The sequence below is a fragment of the Mixophyes fleayi genome, chromosome 7 (assembly GCF_038048845.1).
Source record: "Mixophyes fleayi isolate aMixFle1 chromosome 7, aMixFle1.hap1, whole genome shotgun sequence".
NCBI classification, from domain to species: Eukaryota; Metazoa; Chordata; class Amphibia; order Anura; family Limnodynastidae; genus Mixophyes; species Mixophyes fleayi.
Window position 1 is genome coordinate 143,539,077 of NC_134408.1, and position 24,649 is coordinate 143,563,725.

General features: G+C 40.8%; 1 protein-coding gene across 1 annotated transcript in view; it reads left to right on the forward strand.

The window, feature by feature from the left end:
- Nucleotides 1-24,649, forward strand: part of TMEM163 (transmembrane protein 163) — a 94,350-nt gene that overhangs the window by 30,267 nt on the left and 39,434 nt on the right. The window contains exons 3-4 of the mRNA XM_075180960.1: nt 14,989-15,032; nt 18,081-18,172. Of these exons, the coding sequence (XP_075037061.1) occupies nt 14,989-15,032; nt 18,081-18,172 (136 nt within the window). The remainder of the gene's footprint in view (nt 1-14,988; nt 15,033-18,080; nt 18,173-24,649) is intronic.

The following is a 24,649-nucleotide window of genomic DNA, read 5'->3' on the forward strand; positions in this document are numbered from 1 at the left end:
CTCCTCTTCTGCGCTGTTGAAGGCTGCTTGGCGGGGCGTTCTTAGCCCTTACAAGGGCTCCCAGCGGACGATCTCTGCTCCGGCGGCTTGCTTGTATTCTTCTTCTGCCTCTCCGGACGTCTGCTCTTCTCCTCCGCCAATGGACTTCTGAAGAAATGACTTATATAGTCGCCGGCGCAGTGTCATCACTAGGTGCCGCCGCGAGCGCTGATTGGCTCGCCTTGGTGCCAATCTTTCAAATGGCCGGGCGGGAGCCGCGATTGGCTCGCGTATCCGGCTGCTGATTGGCCACCGGGCAAAGATGAGCCCTGATTGGCTCATCCTTCTTCCGCTGACAAACCCTAGAAGAAAGAAGCGATACTCACTGGCGCTGGATCGGTGAGTACTTCTCCCTCTTCTAACTTCACCCGCTTGTAGGGCACCGCCATCCGGGGAGTCTTCAGCCCCTCCAGGGTCACAGCGACAGCCGGAATCTTCGCCGGCTCCGGGGACATCTCCACAAGCGCACTTGTGTCTGTATGTTATAGACATTCATATATTTATACTGGAAATGTGCGTAGTTGCTGTGACATTTTGCACTAAACGCGTTTCACAGTGTAACAACTCTTTTTTGCAGAGATGCAAAGTTACGGCAATATATAATCTCAGAGCACCGGTTTTGTTTTGCCATTCCACTCTCTATTAGTAAATTCACATTTCTGTCCATTCAATCTGCTGTGTGGGGTAGGACTGGGAATACTTAAGGCCAAATTCTGAAAGCGAAATGCGCAACATTTACTGATAGAGACAAATATTTCGCAGATCAGTGTTGAAAATGTTGCTCAACTCTATACTAATCCTTGTGCCCTACGCACCCCTAGGACTGCCTAGGACTGCCTCTGACTTTTGTCCTCTGTACCCTGTACCTCAATTTCCGCCATATGATGGCTGAGCAGTGTTCATTCTCCCAGTATACAATGTCTCTAATGTTCAGAATCACCAATTCACTTCATGATAGAGGAGAACGCTCCAGGGATGTTGAATGGAATATCTGGCACTGCATATTTGTTTACTTAGAAGTAATTAATTATGACTGCAATACTGACACATAGCTCTTTATTATTACACATTATTTCTGAAAGTCATAGTACTGGCTTAGTTAAGGGCAGACTTTATTTCTAAAATTTGTTCCTGTTGACCGGAGGGGAGAAATGTAACGGGCAATACATGGGATTTATTGTCGACGTTCACTCCGCAAAAAGAGCCATATACCATGCACACAAATATATACATAGATAAATCCTGCCCTGCCATAGCCGACAAAACAAATCTCTGCAGAGAGGAGCCTGGTCGTGCAGAAGCCTGTAAAAATACAATGCACAATTACTGCAGCAATATACTCATCACTCACACTGGAGATGCATTTAATAGGGGTTCTCAGAGGGCCAACTATCTGTAATATCACAGCGCAAACAAAATAAACAGTTTTGATTGATGATATAAAAAGCAGAGAGTACAAATGATGGAAACTTGAAATGAGGGTAAGAAAAAGCAGAATATTTAGTTAAATTTGCAAAGATACATATATACAAGCTGGGCCGGGGCTACCACTAGGAGAACCAAAGTCAATGATGGAAAACAAGCGGGGTGCGGCCCACCGAGCCTTCACCTACGGCCCCCCAGCCAGCTACCCCCGGTCTTATTATAATAAGGCAGACCAAATGTGGGGGCGTCTAGGGCACCCAGAGTGCTTCAGCCAGCCCCGTGTACAAGTCTCTAAGTTATAAGTAGTCTGAAGGTAAAAACCTCTAGCGATATAGTGCAATTATAAAACGTTCTGGTGACTGAGCAATAATATGAGAAAAACTAGTCACATCAGGTGCGGAATTGCAGCGTTAAGGTTCTCAAGTTCCGCTATTGCGTTGACATTATGCGGAATAGCCGCTCCACTCTGCGTTTGGGAAATATATAGTCTACGAGTAAGGCTGTGGCAACAATGAATTAATTCTGATCCATGGTCGGGATTGAATGCCAGCCAGAATTAAAATGATAGGTGCAGCTCTGTGTGAAACAGGGCCAAATTCAGCTGTGTGCGGACACGTGTTCGGAATTCGGAATTAATCGAGTGTTCCACGGAACGTTGAAAATTCTGCTCATCGTCAATTCAGATATTCCTTTTCTTTTAATAATAATGAGACACATTTCTGCTCGGTATCTAAAAGAAATAGGTATTGTTATTTCTAATATTTTAAACACTTTAAAAGTTTACATTCTCTGATAGAAAAAAGGAACATGATTTACTGTATGTTATATGGTGACTACTGTGTCTTGAAGGATAATAATAATAATAATCTATTATAATCTATCATGTGCATTATTCATATAAATTTGGATTTAATTATTTTTTTTTTTAAACCAGAAATGTACAGTAAAAATCAAATAATTTTTACAAAGTTACATCCCCGTAGGCTTCAAATAAGTACCAAACCCGGCGCTATTTCTTCATAAATGAACGTCGGCCTCCAGCACAACTCGTATCACAAGATGGATATTTTTATTGTACTATTCTTAGATCCATATTTATTAGCCCTCCTTCTGCTTGTGTGTGATATATCATTCCCCCCCCCCCCCAGTTCACTCCCGCGAGTTATATTTATAATTCACGCCGGACGTGATCTGCATATTCACGTGTCACTTATTTACCGAACAGATGCCTAAAGTACATTGTTGATTTCAAAACGTCACTTGTTATAGCTTCTGAACGTTCATCATTCTGGGGAAATTCATGTCCTTCTGAGTTTACCAGGGGCTGAAATATCTAACACTTTAATAAGATATTATTCCATGTACATTGTACAGGCTACCGTCCGGGGCATTATTCATTTTAAGAAGGATGCTTAATTACATGCAAAGGAAACTGTATTTTTTTTTATGACCATTGTGTGTTTGTGTAATGTAATCTGTAACCCAAGATGCCTATTCTTACCTGAACTTCTTAGTACATACAATGGTTCTTGTTTAGAATTAGGAGCAAAGCAAATAAAAAGGGAGCAAATTTGCTCCTGGACGAACCATATTGGAGTGCAAATGCATTGACTTTTTTGGCGTGCAGAGAAAATACTGTCTGCTTTTGCATGCTACACATAGATACCGGGCAGCTTTATTTTCACACCGCAATTTAGAGTTGAACTAGGCCATGGCCACCCCCAGCTCTAAATCAACAACGAGGAGGCAGTACAGGTGCTTGTATAATGCTAGAAATAGATATACAGCTGATTTTGCACTTTAATCAGTATGTCTGACCTACAGGGCCCCCCTGTGCTTGCCTATGACTCTATGATGTATGCGTGTTGACATATGCTGTCGTCGTTCAGACTGTCTTCAAGTCCTTGTATCATGGGAGTCCTAATCATTCTGTGTTACCATAGCAATGGAGAGTGATGAGAACGGATTCAGTAAGAACCGGACAGTAATATAATATAGGTTTGGCTCTGCATAGTATATCACCTTAATATATATTCATGCACATGGATAAAGAACATTGTCTTTTGTTTACTTTTTATTCCTGGTTCGTTTGACTATCACGTACGTGGAAATCTATAGACACGGGTTAGACAAAGCAGTAAGTTGACCCATAATGTTACAGGCAGTATCGTTGGGGGAGTTGCGTGTGGCTGAGCTACCACCACAATGTTTTATTGGTAAATTGCGGCGATAAGCTTATCGTGATGATAAAAAAAAAAATCACCCTTATGGCTGCTCTTTGATAAATATGACCACTGTCCTAAAGATGAGCGTACAGCTGTCTGTAAGGGTTTTTGGGGAAGTAATGATTTTCCGTATTTATACAGTGCAGTGCCAAAAGTATAAAAGTGACAAAATAGATAAATACAAACAACAGATTTACAAAATGACATAATTAGAGTGAGGGCTTACATTCCAGAGAGAACGGGCGAACACATGACGGGATATTCAATTCAGCGCGGTCCGCAGAAACACATCGACGCAATGTTGAGGATGGAATCTTCACTAATGTTTCTTCACATCCCATAGAAGAGCACAGAAAACTGAGCGAAGATTACTTAACGTAATAATGCATCCATACAACGAGGTGATGTTTGGCGACTCCTCGCTCCTTCAAACCCTGCTTGAAAATAAAATGTATTTTCCTTTGTAATTATTTAGAAATAAAAACAAATTTTGCACATCAGTCCTAAAACACACACTGCATTTTCTGTTGTGTTATTCTTTAGTCTGGAGACGTGCCAATGGAACTCTCAGTGGTAATGCAAAAATGACATTGCTTATTTTTGCATACTGACAACTAAGCCTGTCGCACTACTAGGCTTTATGTAGATTAAGTAATAGCAATCACAAGAGGCCAGTGTAAGATTCAAGGACAAGAGACTGGAGATATGATATCTAAACAAAGAGATCTGCTGCTTCCTTGATAAAGATGTAGCAGAGGACCACACGCTTCATCCAGGGTTACATGGCAATGACTGGCTGATTGTCAGCTTTTGGGGGTAGATTTAACAAACTTTCTATAAAGGAAAACTGGAGGTGTTGCCCATAGCAACCAATCAGATTCTAGCTGTCATTTATCTAGGACATTCTAGAGAATGAGCGCTAGAATCTGATTGGTTGCTATGGGCGACACCTCCACTTTAGAAGGTTTGATAAATCTACCTTGAAGTAAGAACAGCAGCTCTGAAAGCTGATTTCATGCTCAGCTTAACGATTATTACTGTCTTGCAGCACAAAGAGATTATAAGAACTAATTATTTCAGTCAGATTTCAGAAGGGTTCTTATCAGTAATTATTTTCAGTGAAGGAGATACAGTACGTACAATAGTAAATTCTACTTGTCACCTACACCTCCTGAGTGCAGCAGTTTTGTGGGTTTCATCAGAGTACGGTGGTTTGCTCCCATGGTCCAAAGACATATTGGCAGGTCAACTGGCTTCGGGCTAAATTAGCCCCGGTGTGTATTTCATGCTGATGGAAGAGAAATTAGGTTGAAAGTTCCACATAGGAAGTGTCTGATATCATTGATAAAAATGTTCTCTGTACATCACAATGGAATATGGTGGTGCTACATACATATTTTTTTTATAAGGTGCCACACGAGTTTCAACGCATCATAACTAGGGGTTAGAACATACAGCAAAATGACAAAAATGACATAAGTATAAAAGTGTATCATCTACAACATTAAACCCACCTGCCTAATATTGTGTAGGTCCCCCTCACGCCGCCAAAACAGTTCTGGCCCGTCGAGGCATGGACTCCACAAGACCTCTGAAGGTGTCCTGTGGTATCTGGCACCCAGAGCCGTAACGAGGGTGGTGCGGGCGGTGCCATCGCCCAGGGCGCAAGGCCAAGGGGGCGCAGCAGCCGCCCGCTACCTGCCCCAATACCATAATGTGACCTCCCCGGCCGCAATGTGTAATAAGAGGCGGTGACCGGTCAGTGACAACTGGATGTCCGCCTCCCGTATTCTCCTCCGCTCATCATCACTTCGCAGAGTTACTAGATTTGGTCCGCTCCGGCCGCTGTAGCCGGTTTCTATGGAGACGCCAACTCTGGAAGTGCTGGCCGCAGTCAGTGTGAAGGGGATCAGCGCGGACCGCGGAGTACATACAGGACTCTGTAGCCGCTGGTTGTGCAGGGGGGACGAGCTGCCGGGATGCTGGAGCCGGGCGAGGAGAATGTGTGGGAGAGTGAGAGGTTATCACCAGCACCAACCACAGGCCAGTATATAGTGTGCACTCCCAGTACCGTCCCCAGAGTAGTGATATAACATAACCCCAGTGTAGTGATATAACATAACCCCAGTGTAGTGATATAACATAACCCCAGTGTAGTGATATAACATAACCCCAGTGTAGTGATATAACATAACCCCAGTGTAGTGATATAACATAAAACTTCACAGCAGGTCACATATTCATATCTCTCTCTCTTACCCCCCCCCCCCCCCCTCCTTTCAAATCATGCCCACTACAGTTTATGTAAGTGCGTATATATATATATATATATATATATATATATATATATATATATATATATATATATATATATATATATATATATATTCAGTAAAGTGCTAGCCACACCCACTTGTCAAATGCCACTCCCACTTACATGGGGGGGGGCGCCGGTGCCCTGTCTCGCCCAGGGCACCAAAATTTCTAGTTACGGCACTGCTGGCACCAAGACGTTAGCAACAGATCCTCTGTAAGTTCCGAGGTGGGGCTTCCGTGGCTCGGACTTGTTTTTCCAGCACATCTCACAGATGCTCGATCGGATTGAGATCTGGGAAATTTGGAGGCCAAGTCAACACCTTGAACTCTTTGTCATGTTCCTCAAACCATTCCTGAGCAATTTTTGCAGTGTTGCAGGGCGCATTATCCTGCTGAAAGAGGCCACTGCCATTAGGGAAGACCATTGCAATGAAGGGGTGTACTTGGTCTGCAACAATCTTCAAATAGGTGGTACATGTCAAAGCAATATCCTCATGAGTGCCAGGACCCAAGGATTCCCAGCAGAACATTGCCCAGAGCATCACACTGCCTTCTTCCCATAATGCATCCTGGTGCCATCTCTTTGCTAGGTCACCTTCTTCCATTGCTCCATGGTCTAGCTCTGGCGCTCATGTGCTCATCGATGGCGCTTTCGGCGGTGGCAAGGACAGAGGTCAACGTGGGCACTCAGACCAGTCTGCGTCTACCAACATACCAACATACCAGCTCCCTCCACTATTACTACATACAAAAATGCAGGCAAATAAAAGTTATCGCTACAGTATAATCTCTGTTCTTATATTTCAAAATTGAAATAAAATAATAATAAACCCTACTTATATTTTTAATAAGTGCCACTGTTGCTTTTAGAAGTGGGTTGAAGGATGATGTGATCTTAGAGTTGTCACAATGTTACTCGTCTAAAGAGCTATTGTGACAATTCTGCTCCGTGCTTGTCATGTTTTGCCTCAGCATATGTTTCTGCATATCAGTTTTGCTAATGTGCAAAGTTGTGTGGGCGTCTATTTCAACTTCTTATTATAAGCGTTATCTTAGAACAGACACTGGTAAAGCTCCTGGCATTGTAGAATTAGGAGCAAAACCAGACAAATTGTGAGCTAACCATTGATGTAAATATGAGTCCCTGTAAGGGGTTAACATTAAAGTGTACCTGTTGCCTACACACAGTGGAAGAAGCCGTATCAATAATATTCATGAGAATGCAGCTTATCAATTCACTAGGGGTTGCAACATCATTAAGACGCTTTGTGGGCTGCATTTTAAAAACCGTTTGCTACACATCACGCGTTTCGCTGTCCAGCAACTGAATGGAACAGTCCCTGAGCACTCGACTGGAATTTTGCTGGTCACTGATACTCAAACACCACCAAGGGATGTAGAGAGTTATTCAGGGGTTGGAAGTCAATAATGTATGTTACATTTAATTGAAGGAAATCATGTTATATACCTTTAAGACAGAAAAGTTAAGAAAGCGAAACGAAAATGTTTAATGTGTAACATTAAATATAATTGAACGCTAAAGTTTAGAAATTTCATGGAACTAGGATGTAAACGTAAAACAAAGACATCCAAGGTAGTATTTCCTCTTGTGCTTCACCTGAAAGACAGCAGGAACTAACGGAGGTAAAAACGTGACTGAGAAGATGGTAGCAAGGGATTTGGGCTTTGGAGAATTGGGCTGATTAGATAGATAGATAGATAGATAGATAGATAGATAGATATGAGAAAGATAGATAGATAGATAGATAGATAGATAGATAGATAGATAAATATGAGATAGATAGATAGATAGATAGATAGATAGATAGATAGATAAATATGAGATAGATAGATAGATAGATAGATAGATAGATAGATAGATAGATAAATATGAGATAGATAGATAGATAGATAAATATGAGATAGATAGATAGATAGATAAATATGAGATAGATAGATAGATAGATAGCATTCTGTGCTGTGAGTCTGTACATTCCACATACAGATGAATATATGAGATCCAGATCTCTCTGACTGCATTGTGTATAACACTCTCTCTGTGCATTTTATTGTACAATATCTATCACATATTCTCCCCCCAGAGACAGGACCCTGTCTACAATCCATGACATTCCTGCGTTACGTGTCGTACCTCTGCCAGTGACATTTATACAGAGATATTGTGAAGGGAACGGTTCTGCTGACAGGTGAAGAATGGGACATGTCCTCTCTAGAGCTGCAGCATCTATCATCGCTGTGGGAAAGGTCATACACAATACAGACATCGACGGCCTTATTTCTTCTCCGTGGTATAAATAAAATCTCAAGACCTCACTGGCGGGCGCAGAGGTAGAGAACTGAGACCTCCAAGTACAACATCTTCATCACACAACTACCGGGAACCACTAGATCAGCTTTTAGTGCTATAGGTCCAACATTTTTTTTCTTAATGAAAATATATTACTCAGTGTGCCTTAATGACAAAATAACGCAGCCCAGTAACAAATGTGCTTGTGTAACACAACTCAACAACTTTTGCAGAAATGTTTCCGGATATGCGTACGAATTTGCAGGTCACGATGACGGCATTGCCCTGTTCAATGGGAGGCGTTGGACGGCTTGGGAGTGTGAGTATAGGTCATATAGGTCCGCTAAGCACTTTTTCCCTTTGCAATCTGACTGGTTCAATATGCACATAGGCAAACTGAGGGGGTGGGGTTTCCTAGTGCCTGGAAACTCCCCTCCAAGCCTTGGGCACTGTATAACTGAGGTGGCTGGACCCTGCCCCCGCTTCACACGGCTCTGCTTGAAAAGGGAGAGCTGCGTACGCCTAACAGTAGTACACGCAGCATTGCCCATGTATATTATAGGGATAGGAAGAGTTGAAAAACAGCCAAGCACTGTCTAAAATTATAGCCACTCCTACATGCATGCTGGTCACGCCCACTCGGGGCGTGGTATGGAAACCCCCCTCTACAAATCCTGCGTTTGCCCCTGATGCAGTATGCGGCACAGATCCCATCGGTGCCCGTGCGTGATTTTTTTACTTTATTTTTGGGATGTGAGTGAAAATGAGCGGAGGTTTCTGTAGAAATTCTAAATTCTGTGTCCCCGCGGACTGTTCCCTTGGCGGCTAACTGAATCTGCCCCAATTATATATATGATCTATTGATAAGAGCCATCTATATGGTCTCCCTCACCCTAAAACAAGTGGACCAAGCCAACCATATAATGCAGTGATGGTCATAGCTGGAGGTCCACGTGCTTAGTAGACTTTCCCAAAGCCCGTGGGGTTATCGCATAGTTGTTGTCAAAACGGTCGTAAATATTTTTTTAAAAATGTGCACAGAAAAATAGTGTATATCCATCCGTCTGGAGAAGTGTCCGCCTGATTTATGACATCTCATCATCCCCAGTGTGTATTTGCACCTGCCCCGTAGCAGGGGCAAAAGTTACGCCTCCTAACTGACGTGTTTCGGCAGATCTGCGTGAGCTGCATTAGCGTATGAACGTATTTACATACTTGGCCAACGTTAGAACGCCCCCAGGGGCAAATGCAGGATTTGTACAGGGGGGTTTCTACACCAGTGGGCGTGACCAGCGTGCATGGGGGCGTGGCTATAATTTAAGACAGTGCTTGGATGCTCTCCAGCTCTTCCTATTCCCTAATATAGATAGTCCATGCTGTGTGCACTACTGTTAGGTGCACGCAGCTCTCTCTTCTCAAACAGAGCCGTGTGAAGCAGGGGCAGAGTCTAGCCGCCTCAATTATACAGTGCCCCAAGCTTGGAGGGGGTTTCCAGGCAATAGGAAACCCCCCTCGATTTGCCTACGGCCCCTTCCCTCCCCCGTCTTGCCTCTCCAGGATAAGCGGCCAGGATGTTATTGGTGTAACATGAAAAGTTCCAAACCAGAAGATGGGGGGAGGGTAAGTAATGATGGTGAAGGTCAGCACTATTAGCAAGTTCAAAAGAGGCAGAGGTCAGCAAAATATACCATATATATATATATATATATATATATATATATATATATATATATATATATATATATATATATAAATATATCAAATTATATCACCAGATCAAGACATTAAACAGTACTATAATTGGCCAAAAAACAAAACGTATTAGATTTATAAGAGTGGGTTTTCAGAAGAGGGACTTCTCTGGGCCTAAGGAGAAGCAGAGGGTACATTTGTGACATAATTATCTTTAACGAATCTCAAGGATTCCAATACGGGGTCAAAATGCCATTTTTGGAGAAAGGGCTCTGACTATAATTATGTCTTCTGAGGAGGCAGCCATCAGCCTTTTATATTCCTCACAATAAGGAAGGTCTAACCACATCTCCCGGTAGCCTCTCTTCCTCCACACGCAGCGTATATATTTCTTCCATCCCAGCAAGGTGTTTCAGCATTCGCTGTCATAATTACCAGGATCTGTGCGGCTCTGCTCAGACACATCAAAGAAGTTCTGCAATTAGACGTTTTACAGCCGGTCCTGTCTTGAAGGTGTAGGGAAGGTTTTATATTAACACATTTTCTCATGAGACCAGCTCAGCGGGTGTCTGTATAGCCTCAGATTTTAATAGCGCGCACGCTCTCTTTTTATCATTGAAGCTACAAACAGATCCTTCATCTGCCATTTCTATATTCTCCTATAGCACATACGTGTTAGATATGACACATGGTGAATATGCAGTTAGTTACAAACAGCATGGAACAATTGTCATTCAGTGCAGCAGTGTCAGTGAATGTAACTGCAATTATGAAGATGTTCTATCATGGATCATCTCAGGGGCAAACGCAGGATTTGTAGAGGGGGGTTTCCACACCACGCCGCCAGTGGGCGTGACCAGCTTGCATGGAGGCGTGGCTATAATTTTAGACAGTGCTTGGCTGCTCTCCAACTCTTCCTATCCCCATAATATACATGTGCAATGCTGCGTGCACTACTGTTAGGTGCACACAGCTCTCCCTTTTCAAGTAGAGCCGTGTGAAGCGGGGGCAGGGTCCAGCTACCTCAATTATACAGTGCCCCAGGCTTGGAGGGGGGTTTCCAGGCAGTAGGAAATCCCCCTCGGTTTGCTTATGCATCTGAGGGGATAGTGTCTGCTAAGGAGATGTCAGGATAAGCAGTGTGTCTAGGAGGGGATGTCACGATGGTGTAAAATAACCTTTCGCTGCAATTTACCCTTTTAATGTCACCCAGGCCAAGTGCGTCTGTGATACTGGACCGGAGCGGTAAGGACTAACTTACCTGCAGAAACACACATATATACCTGTCAGGAGAGGTATATTGTGCCTCTGCTAGACGGCAGGTGCAAATACTCTCTGATGATGGTGGCTTGGAATAAACCAGGGGCGAATGCCGCACGTTTCGGCTCTGCATATTGGGGGGAAAACGCTGCAAGCACTGTTATTTACGACCGTTTTGCAAATAACTCTCCTCTCTATTCAGCATTATTGAAGAGGACTTGATGGATTTCCCATTGGCATGGTAATTAATTAAACCTGTGAAGCACTTCACAACATGGACATGCTTTTGAGCTTGGAGCAAAACAAAGAAAAGTAGCAACTTTGCACCTGGGTAAATCATGTTACAATGTAAGGGGTACAAATTGGCTTATTTCTTTGCATGCAAGGAAAATACTGTCTGTTCTTTCATGTAGCACATAATTACTTGAGAGCTTTATTTTGATACTGAAATTAAAGTTGGTCTATGACCTGCTGTATCCCAGCTATAAATCTGTCCCCACGTTTTAAATTTACCTCCCCCTCCAATGCAACATGGTTTTGCCAAGGTGCAAAGTTACTCCTTTTCTTTGCTCCCGACTCAAAATCAGGCCCCAAGTGAACAGTATTGTATGATAAGGAATCGTGTAGTGTGGATGGTAGAATGAGGACTCTCAGAATGAAAATACATTAATCCTTTCTTCTACGGGGAAGTTAAACACTCGGCCAAAATCACGACCTTGTTTGAAAACCCAAGACGTTGGTGAAGAGTCCGGACTCCTGAGATTTGTTGACTACTAATGAGCGCGGTCAACTTCAAAGGAAATCCACACAGGTGCCTGTAATTGGGTTTAATCAAAAATTCAGGAATTGTCTTCAGTTCTCTTCAGTTCTCAGCCAAGAAATACTGAAATTATAAGATGGGAAAACATGAAGGATTGGGCAGCAAGAACACTCTAGAGAAAACACAATTATCAAGAAACAGATACATTCAGTACTGTGAGGGAAATGTCAGATTCATACATTGTGTTGTGAAGTCTGCTTCTTAATGTCACAATAAATACTATGAAAAACATAGAGTTCTAGGGTCTGATTCATCAAGGATCTTAACTTAAGAAACTTCTCATTTCAGTCTCCGGGACAAAACCATGTTACAATGCAAGGGGTGCAAATTAGTTTTCTGTTTTGCACATAAGTTAAATACTGACTCTTTTTTCATGCAGCGCACAAATATCAACTTTAAATTTCAGTGTACAAATAAGCTATCAAGTATTTGTGCGCTACATGAAAAAACAGTCAGTATTTAAGTTATGTGCAAAACAGAATACTAATTTGCACCCCTTGCATTGTAACATGGTTTTGTCCAGGAGACTTAAATAAGAGGTTTCTTAAGTTAAGATCCTTAATGAATCAGGCACCTAGAACTTATCTCCTATCTCGGTGTGTTTTCCCTAAATTATCTGCTGTATATTTCCATAAAACTGTGCTGAGCCCCATCAAGTAGCCCTCTATTCACCAATGTATTAGTATTAGTGTACAAAGTAAACTGTGGGGTATATTTACTAAACTGCGGGTTTGAAAAAGTGTAGATGTTGCCTATAGCAACCAATCAGATTCTAGATATCATTTATTTAGTACATTCTATAAAATGACAGCTAGAATCTGATTGGTTGCTATAGGCAACATCTCCACTCTTTCAAATCCACAGTGTAGTATATATACCTCTATGGTTTTTCCATGTCATAAATGACCCATAATATAGAAACATACTTTAATACATTTTATTACTGCACAATATGCTATATTAATGTATTATATACTAACACTGCATTACCATAGGTTTATAAAATGTATTTCTATTTTATTAATATGTAAAATATATTATTACTGTGTATTATCATCTATTATTATTATTATTATGTAATATCACATATTAACATAATGTATTATTAGACATTTACACAATACTTTGTCCCATATTAACATTATAATATAGTACATTCATTTAATATATTATCATATTTCAACAATATCTATAATATATCAACATTATGTTTTTACTAAAGATTAATCCAGTATATTTTCCCACATTATTATATACTATATATATATAAATATATTCTTATATGGAGGGTAGATTTATGAAACCTTCTAAAAAGGAAAAAACGGAGATGTTGCTGATAGAATGTACTAGATAAATGATAGGTAGAATCTGATTGGTTGCTATGGGCAACATCTCCACTTTTCAAATCCCCCAGAAAACTCTCAGCTTGATACATTTATCCCTAGATCTCACTGAGCATTTTTGTGACCATATAAATGGACCAGACTGTAGCCAAACCGGTCAGAGAATTCCAAGGAGTCCTAATATTATAATTATTACCCTTATTATTAAAGAGGAACTCTGTTCACTAGTAATGACTGCTATGTTAGCATCGAATATTGTGTAGAGAACATATATAATGTACATACATGACAATACAGAACAGTCTATGTAGTAACTATCTAATGTTGTACAGTCTCTCTGAGAATTTGAACACTAAGGGCCTGATGTAGGGAAGCAATTTACACTGAAATCGTTTGTGTAAATTGTATCCCGTAATTTACATAGGATTCCGATTCTCACTTATCTTTAGATCTAAAATACTATGCAAATTGCACAAACACACCTCTTTATCTGCCTTACGGCCTGTGTGCATAATACACTTAAGTGTGTCAGTCACAGCTGCCCTGTAAAGTAGATAAATGAATAAATAAATTAATATTAAAAAAAATAAAATTGTGCTTCTCCCCCCCCCCCCAAACAGCACTAGCATTGGTAAAGCTGTTTGGGAGGGGGTGTAGACCTTCTTTTTTAAAATTTAAATATTTTTTTACTTTATTTTATTAATACTGCAAGGTCTGTTGCACCAGGAGAAAGCACCATCAAAAGAGACGTCTCCTAGAGACCTATCTGTGGCTGCTTTCAGCTCAGCATAGCATGTAACGTGTGCGTGAACACGCCTGTACATTGCCAGGCTCACCCACTGCCTTCCCCGTTCCACCTCTAAGCACAGAGAGATGCAAGAGGGATCCGTCTCAGTCTGAGCGCAAACTGAGGCGGATCCTTGGCTAAAAGAGCTTTAAGCGCTGATCAGTATAAAGCGCTGACATATTACATGGCTCTGTACATTGAGTGAATGACAATTCAAATAAATAGCATACATGAAACGAGAGGTAAAGATCGCTCTGACCATATGAGCTTACAATCTAAGAGGTGTGGAGAACAACTGATACATAATGTAGTGGAATAATAATTGTTGCTGGTGGTGGGTGTGATTATCGACCACCAATAATAAAGAAGCTACCGGCGATGTAGTACGGTTAGAATGAGGAGAGACCGAGGACGGTGGAGACATGAAGCATGAACCAGAGATTGCCAGGCCCTTCTCACCTCATGGTCCTGTATCGGCTAAAGACAGGGGAGGGTTGGAAATTTTTATCTCGGGGGTCTGAGATTCGGCTTCAATTGGAATTGGGCAGATACGGGAGAATGCCCTATTTTCCCGGAAGCCCTTTTGGACATTGTGGGAGAGTGGGCTATAATAGAGAGTATACTCTATAATCCATAATCATTTACACTACAGGGTGCATTACTCTTTATAGTAGACACGATTTCTTAATGAACACAGAGCAGCGATGACAAACATATATTATCTTACCTTCTACATTACATAGATTAATACAATGTATCTCTTTCTCTTTCAGCTGTCTCAGTCATGAGATACAGCGCTTCATCCTTCGGATTTGCAGTAAGTGACATTCAATATATGTGTTTTTATAATTACCTTATCTCCTGCCCATTATATATCATGTGTTATTACTTCCTAGTCTCCCCCAGCTATCCACGCCTAGTGTGATTGGGGAATCGGATTCAATGTTATATACTAAGTAGGATGTCATCAATCTTGTTTGTAGTTCAGTTTCAGAAACTTAAAAGAAGCATTGTGATTGGCTGCTAAGGATTACAGCATCTGGTATTAAATAAGATCATATCTTGATATGTGTGTTTATAGTTTAAACAATCCATAAAATAACAATTTAAAAAAATTACCAATAAAATTAAGAAACAGATATCACAAGAAAACCCAATCAAATTACCAATGTTCCACTTGAGTGTAATAAACTTAAATTTGTAGGGAAATGTATGTTCTGATTTTAATCTATAATACAGTAACCTGACGGAGATATTTATCAGCGAGGAATTTGTCTGGTTATATTTTTTCCTGCATTTTGACACCTAGGGGTATATTTACTAAACTGCGGGTTTGAAAAAAGTGGAGATGTTGCCTGTAGTAACCAATCAGATTCTAGCTGTCATTGTGTAGAATGTACTAAATAAATGATAGCTAGAATCTGATTGGTTGCTATTGACAACATCTTCACTTTTTCAAACCGGCAGTTCATACCTTTCCACCCTCATTCCGCCTTTCAATACGTAGGCAGCCCTAAATGTCATTTGCGTTCGGACATAAATCGCATGCAATTGTGTTCACTGGCGTAAGACCCGCTCTGGTGCACGGGCAGAGCTATTTCACGCAAGATACGCCACGCAAACAATCTTACCGCCATGAAACAAGCCCAGTGTGTCTATCCCACAGGAGTATCTGAGGTGGTCTCTACGCCACCCAGCGGAATCTGAGCAATATATCGCAGATTTCATAAACAATCCCACATAAATTATTCAGGACTTTGATTTGGAATGCTGTTAATAAGTCATCCCTCGTGTGATTTACAATGTGGTTTGGGCACCAGCCAACTGCAATAGTCACTTAAATAAAGAAATAAATTGTGATTGCTGCTTTCTGTACCATAATTGGACTATTCTAAAGATATCCATTGTTTTGCATCATTTCAGATGACTAATTGTCTTCTCTTTTGAAGGAGAATTCATAAAATCCTATTTTCTTTCCTCTCTATATTTTGAGATATGAAATTTAAAGCAACAATCATTTTAAGCCTTTGATCAGTTTTATTTTGTGTCAATTTTACAATATTTTGGTATGCAGGGGTGCAGTTTTAATTGTGTAAATTAATTGATAAAAAAAACTGTTTATAGGTGAATGGAGAAATGAGTGTCTATATCTGACTCCACCCACGTTCCATGCAACCAATCCCATTGTACATATAAACTGCAGGGGTCACTGTTGCTTTTCCTGTTCACGAAGAGGTTAGGTAATTGTTAAAAAGCTCTCATTGATAACCAACATTTTAAAGAGGAAGATTTCACCAATAAATATATGTAATGATTCATTTTTATAATAAAGTTGGATTTTAATTAACTGAGGGCCTGATTCGTTAAGGAAAATTAAGTAAAAAATTTGAGTAAGTTTTCTCCTGGACAAAACCATGTTACAATGCAAGGGGTGCAAATTAGTTTTCTCTTTTGCATATAAGTTAAATACTGACTGTTTTTTCATGTAGCACAGAAATATCAACTTTAAATTTCAGTGTACAAATAAGCTATCAAGTATTTGTGTGCTACATGAAAAAAAAGACAGTATTTAACTCATATGCAAAACACAAAACTAATTTGCACCCCTTGTATTGTAACATGGTTTTGTCCAGGAGACTACTTACTCAATTTTTTTTTACTTAAATTTCCTTAATGAATCAGGCCCTGAGAGTTTATCTTATTTTATTGAAAGACTAGGGGCTAGATTTACTAAAGGGCGGTTTGATGGAACTGCCAGTTTTTGCTCGTTTTCTTTTGCGGTTTTAAAATCGCCAGATTTACTAAAGTCCAGACCACCATTAAAACGTCCAGAATGAACATTTTTAAAGACCACCACTCTACAGATGGCCATCCCGATTTCAACGAACATACAAACAGCCGGATTTACTAAGCTGGGGTTTGAATTACCGCTGCAAAATAGCCGTCCAAACCGGCAAAACAGAAGGGGTTGTGAGAGGAGAGATTGCACCATGTTGTTTGTGTTTATATTGCCATTCATAACATGAAAGGAAGCACCATTGACATATAAATTATGGGGCAATCATTATTTATTGATTAAGGGGCAAAATTAATGTATTAATGTATGGGGGAAACTTTTATTTTTCATTATATTAAGGGGGCACTATTATAGCATTATTTTATGGGGAAAATATGAATATATTATTATATTAACTGTGCTTTTTACTATTTTAATACTATTTGATTGCTAATGAGGGCAATAATTATTTACAATGCACACACGTGGCATTACATAGTGCCCCCATAATACTAATAATACAATCGTTTTTCCCCCTTAAAATGATGAAAAATAAAATTTGCCCTCATAAGTTAATTATTAATTAATTTTGCCCCTTTATCAATGAATAATGATCCCATGTATTCATATTCCGCAAGATTCCATATAAACTATAAACTAATGTCCATGGAAGGTAGAACGGGAACTTTCTAGTTTATGCAGAAACTGAACCACTGTGAAATTTATATTCAACACCAAAACTATTATTTCCATCTGTAAATTTTGTGCCTAATTAATCAAGGAACGTGAGTCCCGCGACGTGCCGTATATCGCATGAAATTGCTCTGTGAAGACTCAGCAACCGACTATATGCCAATCAACACAAGCGCATGCAAATCAAGTTTGAACGCAAATGACACTCCTGACAGCTGGCGATAGGGCATAATGGGAAAGGGAAGGGGCGTATGCTTGAAGGGACTAAAAACACAATATTGAGATAGATTAGTATGTCGCATTTACTTTAATGTGTTATTTATACCAGTACATGAAGAAAAAGCAGCTGTAGAACCAGTATGTTTAAGTAACACTCAGTTTTGTTTTATTTTTCAGTTTGATGCTGTTCTGGACGTTTTATCCTCCGTGATTGTCTTATGGCGTTACAGCAACGCTGCCGCTGTCCACTCGGCGCACAGAGAATACCTGTGAGTACAGACTGCTACATTACTATTACAATGTTGGTAGAATCCTATTGAATGTTTTTGATTATTTCCTTAGAAAAGATATATAGGATTGTAATATTTAGTGTTATGGTCCAATATTACTCCTCTTTAATGTGTTGCTCACTCCAGTCACAGTCTATGACAATAACACGGACAATAGAATCAACAATGACACCTGTTTGCACTAAGGAGCCGAGTAACAAAATTAGTAAAGAAGAGAAACATTGTAACAAACTTTAAAGTTCTAATAAATATTCTGTTTAAAAGCTGTCTATATATATTGTAACTAGGGATGAACCAGCTCCATAATTCATGAAAGTAATTATACAATGAATATAGCTAATCAATATCGACAGCTGTAAATAGGTGTAAAAACAAATAAAAAGTTATATTGCATAAAATGAAACAGCCAATTAAAGGGAAGACTATGTCTTTGATTTAATTATTTATGCATCGAAAACTCTAGAATGTTACTGCTGGTTCTGTATCCAGATAGAATTCTCAGTATGTCTTCTTATTTATTACCCCCATAGAAAGCACCCCCCCCCCCCCCCTCATTTTTTGAGAACAAAACTCTCTGCCAGCGATGTAACGGCTTCTGTCGAGCGTTAAAAGAGAATTCCTGGGGGTAAATGTATCAAGCTGAGAGTTTTCCGGCGGGTTTGAAAAACCAATCAGATTCTAGCTATCATCTATTTAGTACATTCTGCAAAATGATAGCTAGCATCTGATTGGTTGCTATAGGCAACATCTCCACTTTTCAAACCCGCCGGAAAACTCTCAGCTTGATACATTTACCCCCAGGTGTTGATTGTACATAGCGGCAGAACTGCGCAGACATTGAAGCAAAACACTGAGCTATTTGCACTGTCATTTGTCAACAGAGGATTTGAAAAAGTGGAGATGTTGCCTATAGCAACCAATCAGATTCTAGCTGTCATTTTGTACATTGTACTAAATAAATGCTAACTAGAATCTGATTGGTTGCTATAGGCAACATCTCCACTTTTTCAAACCCACAGTTTAGTAAATATAGCCTTATGGTTAATACACTGAAGCAATGACGTCCAAAATCACTGATTATGAGCGATGACATCAGAGAGAATTGTTTCTACAGATATTATTTATGGTTTATACAATAATATCACTTGTGTATTATATAGAAATCATCTCCCTGTTGATGCTGTTTAGCTTCTTTTTTTTTATCGTAATGTAATAATAGTTCTCAATTTGTGACACTCTATCTCCTCTGCTATTTTATGACATAAGACTGGTTGTAGTCATTATGATTTTAATGAATATTTTAATAAGTAATTCTGTGTTTAGGGACTAAGGATAGAGACGTTCCCTGCGAGACGGAGCCTTGATAACTCATTATTTTGCTGCTGCGGTGAGCACGTCAGTTGCTGGGGATAATGAGCAGAATGTGAATTCTAACGAACGTTTAATGAGTCGCCCTCGGTTGCTAAGGAAAGTGTTATATTTGTTAATAAGACCAAGCTGTGCGGAGGCAGGTTCTTCCTGGATCCTTCGGTGATCTTATGGGAAGATCAAGTGTTCTTACCGTATTATTTGTTAACCGCTGGATACAAGTGTCCACCGACTCATTTACTGCTGACTTGGAATGGCACCGTACAAGATATCTTCATTATTTGAAGGGTCCTCAGAGTTTGGACCATCTTGCGTCTGGAGGACTTTTAGCCCTTGAGCAGAACTATGAAAAGCAAATTTTGATTTTTTATATCAAGCCGTTTATTAGCACAGAATAATAAAAAGGAGGCGTTCCCCATATCAGCCAATCAGATTACAGCAGGTGTATAGTTCGGTTTAGAACAGGAAAGCTAATATTTGATTGGCGGCTATGGATAATGATATATTTTACAGTGTGGTTGACTTAACACCCAGCTGTGCTCAATATCTAAGCTTGGAAGTCCTAATGGGTGGCATTAGAACTACCTGTAGCCAATCAGATCCTTGGTTTTTTTACACAGCAGAACAGAGTATTTCAGTAGATGGATATAATGAACTGCGCACATGTGTGATCTATAGCAATTTGTGCAGTGTACCTTGTGTGAAATGCCCAGTAGGTGCAGATATATCCTTCTATGGAGTCTTGTGCGATTGCGGCATTAACTCCGTCCTGCACCTGTAGAGGCGGGACCAGATTTAGCACAGCCATGCCCCTCCTTCACTCTGGTTAGTCCCGGTTGGCCCCACCCCCTCCCTTGATCGGACTTCTCGGCTGCAATTCAAAGGTAGGAAGTTTAGTGCTAGGAATGGGACAGGCTTATTTTGTCCTGATCTCCAGATTCTAAATCATACTTGCCTACTCTCCCGGAATTCCTGGGAGGCTCCCGAATTTTGGGGAGTCTTCCCGGAATCCCGGAAGAGTAGGCAAAACTCCCGCATTTGCCGAAATTCACGGCATTGCATGGAGGGGACGGGGTTTAACACGTCATTAAGTCCCGCCCCCTCTATTCAATGCCGTGAATGTCGGCATTTTATAGTGGGGGCGGGGCTATGGTGATGTGACGATGACCACGCCCCCCTCCTACCCCCTGTCACATGACTTCTCCCCGGGAATCTTTAAAGTAGGCAAGTATGTTCTAAATTTTGGGAGATATGGTACAGTAAACAATCAGTTGAATGTCAGTATCTGCATTTACCTGAGGAACATTTAATATAAATATCAGTGTCATATTTACATGGGGGCTGATGGAATTGCGCAAATAATTGCACTTGAAGCTCAGTATACCGTTCACCTCTTTTTTCCCAGACAGAAAATGTTCCATTTAACGTTGCCAGAGATCTGTATAATCACACAAGGAAAATGAGTAAAGACAATATTAGAAACGAGAGCAATATTACAAATAAATATTCCTGTGGAATCTGGAGCTGTTTGTTCTCCTAGGTGCCAGACAATTGACTGATCACCACAAATCAGACAGACAGGCTCCGGTAGGGGCTCAGCTTGTTTCCCCCTCAGAGGGAGAGGCCGCGCACCGCACACAATCTGTTCCCCCAATCTGTCCGCTCCTGTGCTCATACAAGTGCAAACATTTGAAAACCCCTGCATGGGTGTGTAATTACAAATATTAATTGCAAGATAACACAGAAAGACCTTGACTTGCTTCATAGTAACTGGAATTTATTTATTTGCAGGACTACATATTAGGTTTTTTGATCCTGACTTCATAACTCCAGATTTGTCAACTTCAAATTTACTTTTAAATGAGGATTGTCAGGAATTTATTATTGCCTCACTAAAGGGTTAACTTTGCGCAGATCTCACTGCCAAAATGTTCACCTCCATTCCAATGCTTCAGTTTATTTAGCTTGTTGCCTCCAGTGGGATGAATTACATTTTTGGAAGATACCTTCCAACTGTCCCGATTTCTGGGCTCTGTCCCCCATGTTTGTCCCTTGCGTGAGAATGTTGGGGGAAGGGAGATATGTAATGGGCATTACAGCGCTAATTGTACATACTTGCCTACTCTACCGGAAATGTTCAAATCTCTCGAATTTTGGGGAGTATCCTGGACTCCTGGAAGAGCAGGTCTCGCTCCTGGATCTTACCAACTTTTGAGGCGGGGCTTGCTGATGTGATTTGTGTCATCATAGCCCCTCCCCCGCAGAGCTCTGCATTGCACAGCAGGGGCAGGATCACAGTGTTATGATAATGTTTCCATGCACCCCCTCCCCACACATTTCCACTCCCGCACCAGCTAGTATGGCTGTACATGTTTATTCAACCCAAAGGTGGTACTCTCATTGATTGGAGTTAGAGCCATTCTAATACCAGAGATACTTTGTAACTTGAGCTTGGTTTATGTATACTAAAATGTTTTGTAATTTGTTAGGAATCTCACTATAGTTGCAGCTATTAAAGACGAAGACTATTTAGCAATTTTGGCAGAGCACACGAAAACATGTGTAGGGCATTGACTATCAAATATCAAAATAATATTTTTTTAGAAATGATTTATTCTACAAAATACAGTTTTTTAAAATTCAATAATGGGAGACCTATAGATGAGATATGTGGCATAATTACCGGGGTGTAGCCGGTGAGGAGCCCGGAGGTAGGGGGGCTTTTGGGCATTTTTTGGATCTGGCCCATGTTAAGTAAGACTCCATTTTTCCCCAGCAATAAGACTCATTGTCTGTTGATACATATGCCCCTATGCAGGGGCAGGGGGGCTGGTCCTATAATGGGCTACCCTGGGCTGGGTCACTGGGTTATCTCATGCTTGTCAACTCTCCCTGAATGTCAGGGAGACTCCCTGAAATAGGGGTGATCTCCCTGAAGAGTCTGGCATTCTCCCTGATGCTGAGCCAGTACAAGACGTGGTTGGCTTCGCCATCTGTGGCATGATGACACAGTTCAGAAATTGTATCCTATGTCCATGTATTGATGCCTATGGAGGTGGCCATTTTCATGGAGACCAAGATTTAATCAAAGACTGACAGGTAAGACAACATGACTTCAGTAATGGAGAGAGAAATGTAAAAGACACTTCAGTCTCTAGAGATTCATTAGCTGCTTTTCTTTAACGCATAGTTGCCTACTCTCCCAGAATGTTCGGGAGACTCCCGCAATTCTGGGTGACCTCCCGGGCGAGCAGAGCAACCTCCCATTTCTCGCCCCATAGTAGATAAGTGGTGGGGGTGGGGCTTAATGACGCAAATATCGCGTTGTTTTAGCCCCACCCCCTGCTGTAATTGGCCAAAATTGTGACAATCGTTTAGGGTGCGGGGCCGAAATGATGTGATTTGTCAAGCCCCGCCCTCGCACGCCCTCCTCCCACGGGATCTCCCTGAAGCCAACAAGGAAAAGTTGGTAAGTATGGGTTATGTGCAATTTTTTTCCTTTAAAAAGGGTAAATGTAAAATAGGCTGCTGAGACGAGTCGACCCCCCCCGTGCTAAAATTTGACAGCCCCTTCCTGCCCCTATATCCAGCTAGATAAACATGCATGAACACATGTGACAGCCTCCATGTGGCCCTTCGTGCCTTCCCCTGTGGCCCCTAGCTCTTTCCTGTTTTATTGTCAGATGTGTTTGTTGTAACTTGTAACACTTGTTTTTACAGATAGGTATCTCTTTCTTTAATGAAAGGTATTGTTGTACTTATTACTGAGATTTAGGTTAACGTACGGGCCATTGGAAGGTTAGAGCGTCACCCCTACGGCCCTGTAGTGTACCAGGTTGTCCGTCACTGATCTACACTGTCTATCTCATATCTATCTACATCCAGAAAGATGAAAATTGTCATCTTCTAATTCAGGGATTCATTAAAATATTGAATAAACATTAAGCCTCCCTAACGACACCTGATTTGCATGGTTTTTGGATTTTTGTCTAATTAGGTTTACAACACGTCATTTTTTAGCAGGAAATGAGTAATGTGTCTATCTCTAGCTCTGGCACTATATTTCACAGCTTCGCCTGGATGTGACAGCGCAGCTATTTTAAAAGCGTAGGAAAGTGGCAGATTCTCGTGTCACGTGGCCCCATAATTATATCTTAAAAATGATTTATGCCAAGCAGCCCATCTGATACCCTGGCACAGATTGTATGTACACGACACGTCCTCCACAGCGCATAGATTACTTTCAACGAGGAAGTAAACAAATGTTTTATTGGAAAACAGCTCACGTGTATCTGTATTAACGGACCGTACGGGGGGGTCGTAGTTTTTGCAATCGAAGAAAAATGTCCGACGCCTGCAGAGCAGAGGAAAGTATTGACCCAGCTTGTGTTAGGTGCATTTTGTGCACGTTTAGCTCATTTAAACAGGAGTCAGGCTCATCCGTCGTAGTGGCAGGTAATCCATGCATACGTTCGGTTGTATTTAACCAAATACTGGAGCAAGGTTTGTTTCCTATATTTCTGTTCACCTTCAATTTTTAAATAACGCCGGCAAATCGCCGGTTTAAGATAACCGCAATGCTGTTTCATTTTCACCTATCCTTAAAACTTCATATACTCATTAGTTTTATTTTTCTTACAACAAGCAAAGCCTCAGTGTTGGATAATTAATAAGAATTTGTAATCGGTCACATCCTAGATTCTAAAATCTTCTGGGGTAGATTATATTTAATTAGTGGATTGGAAGGATTAGGGCCCCCAAAGAGCGCTCTTGGACCATAGCTTCCAATGTTCATGTTCTTTTTCTGGTAACCCATTATCTCCAGTCTAACAGGCATCTGGTGGTCTCTCGTAAGAGGGGGTTGAGTACTATGAAGGACCTGTCTTTGGATTCCAGTTGCCGCGTTCCCTTGTGTCCTCCTTTGTACACAGGAGATAGCAACTCTTTTTAGGCACGTGTGAGCAAACAAGAGCTTATTATATTCACCCTATCGTTTAGGGATCCTCTGTAATAATTAAACACGTGTTTGAGTCCACTATCATGACATCAAGAAGCATGTTGGTAAACACACTAAAACTAGTATGTTGT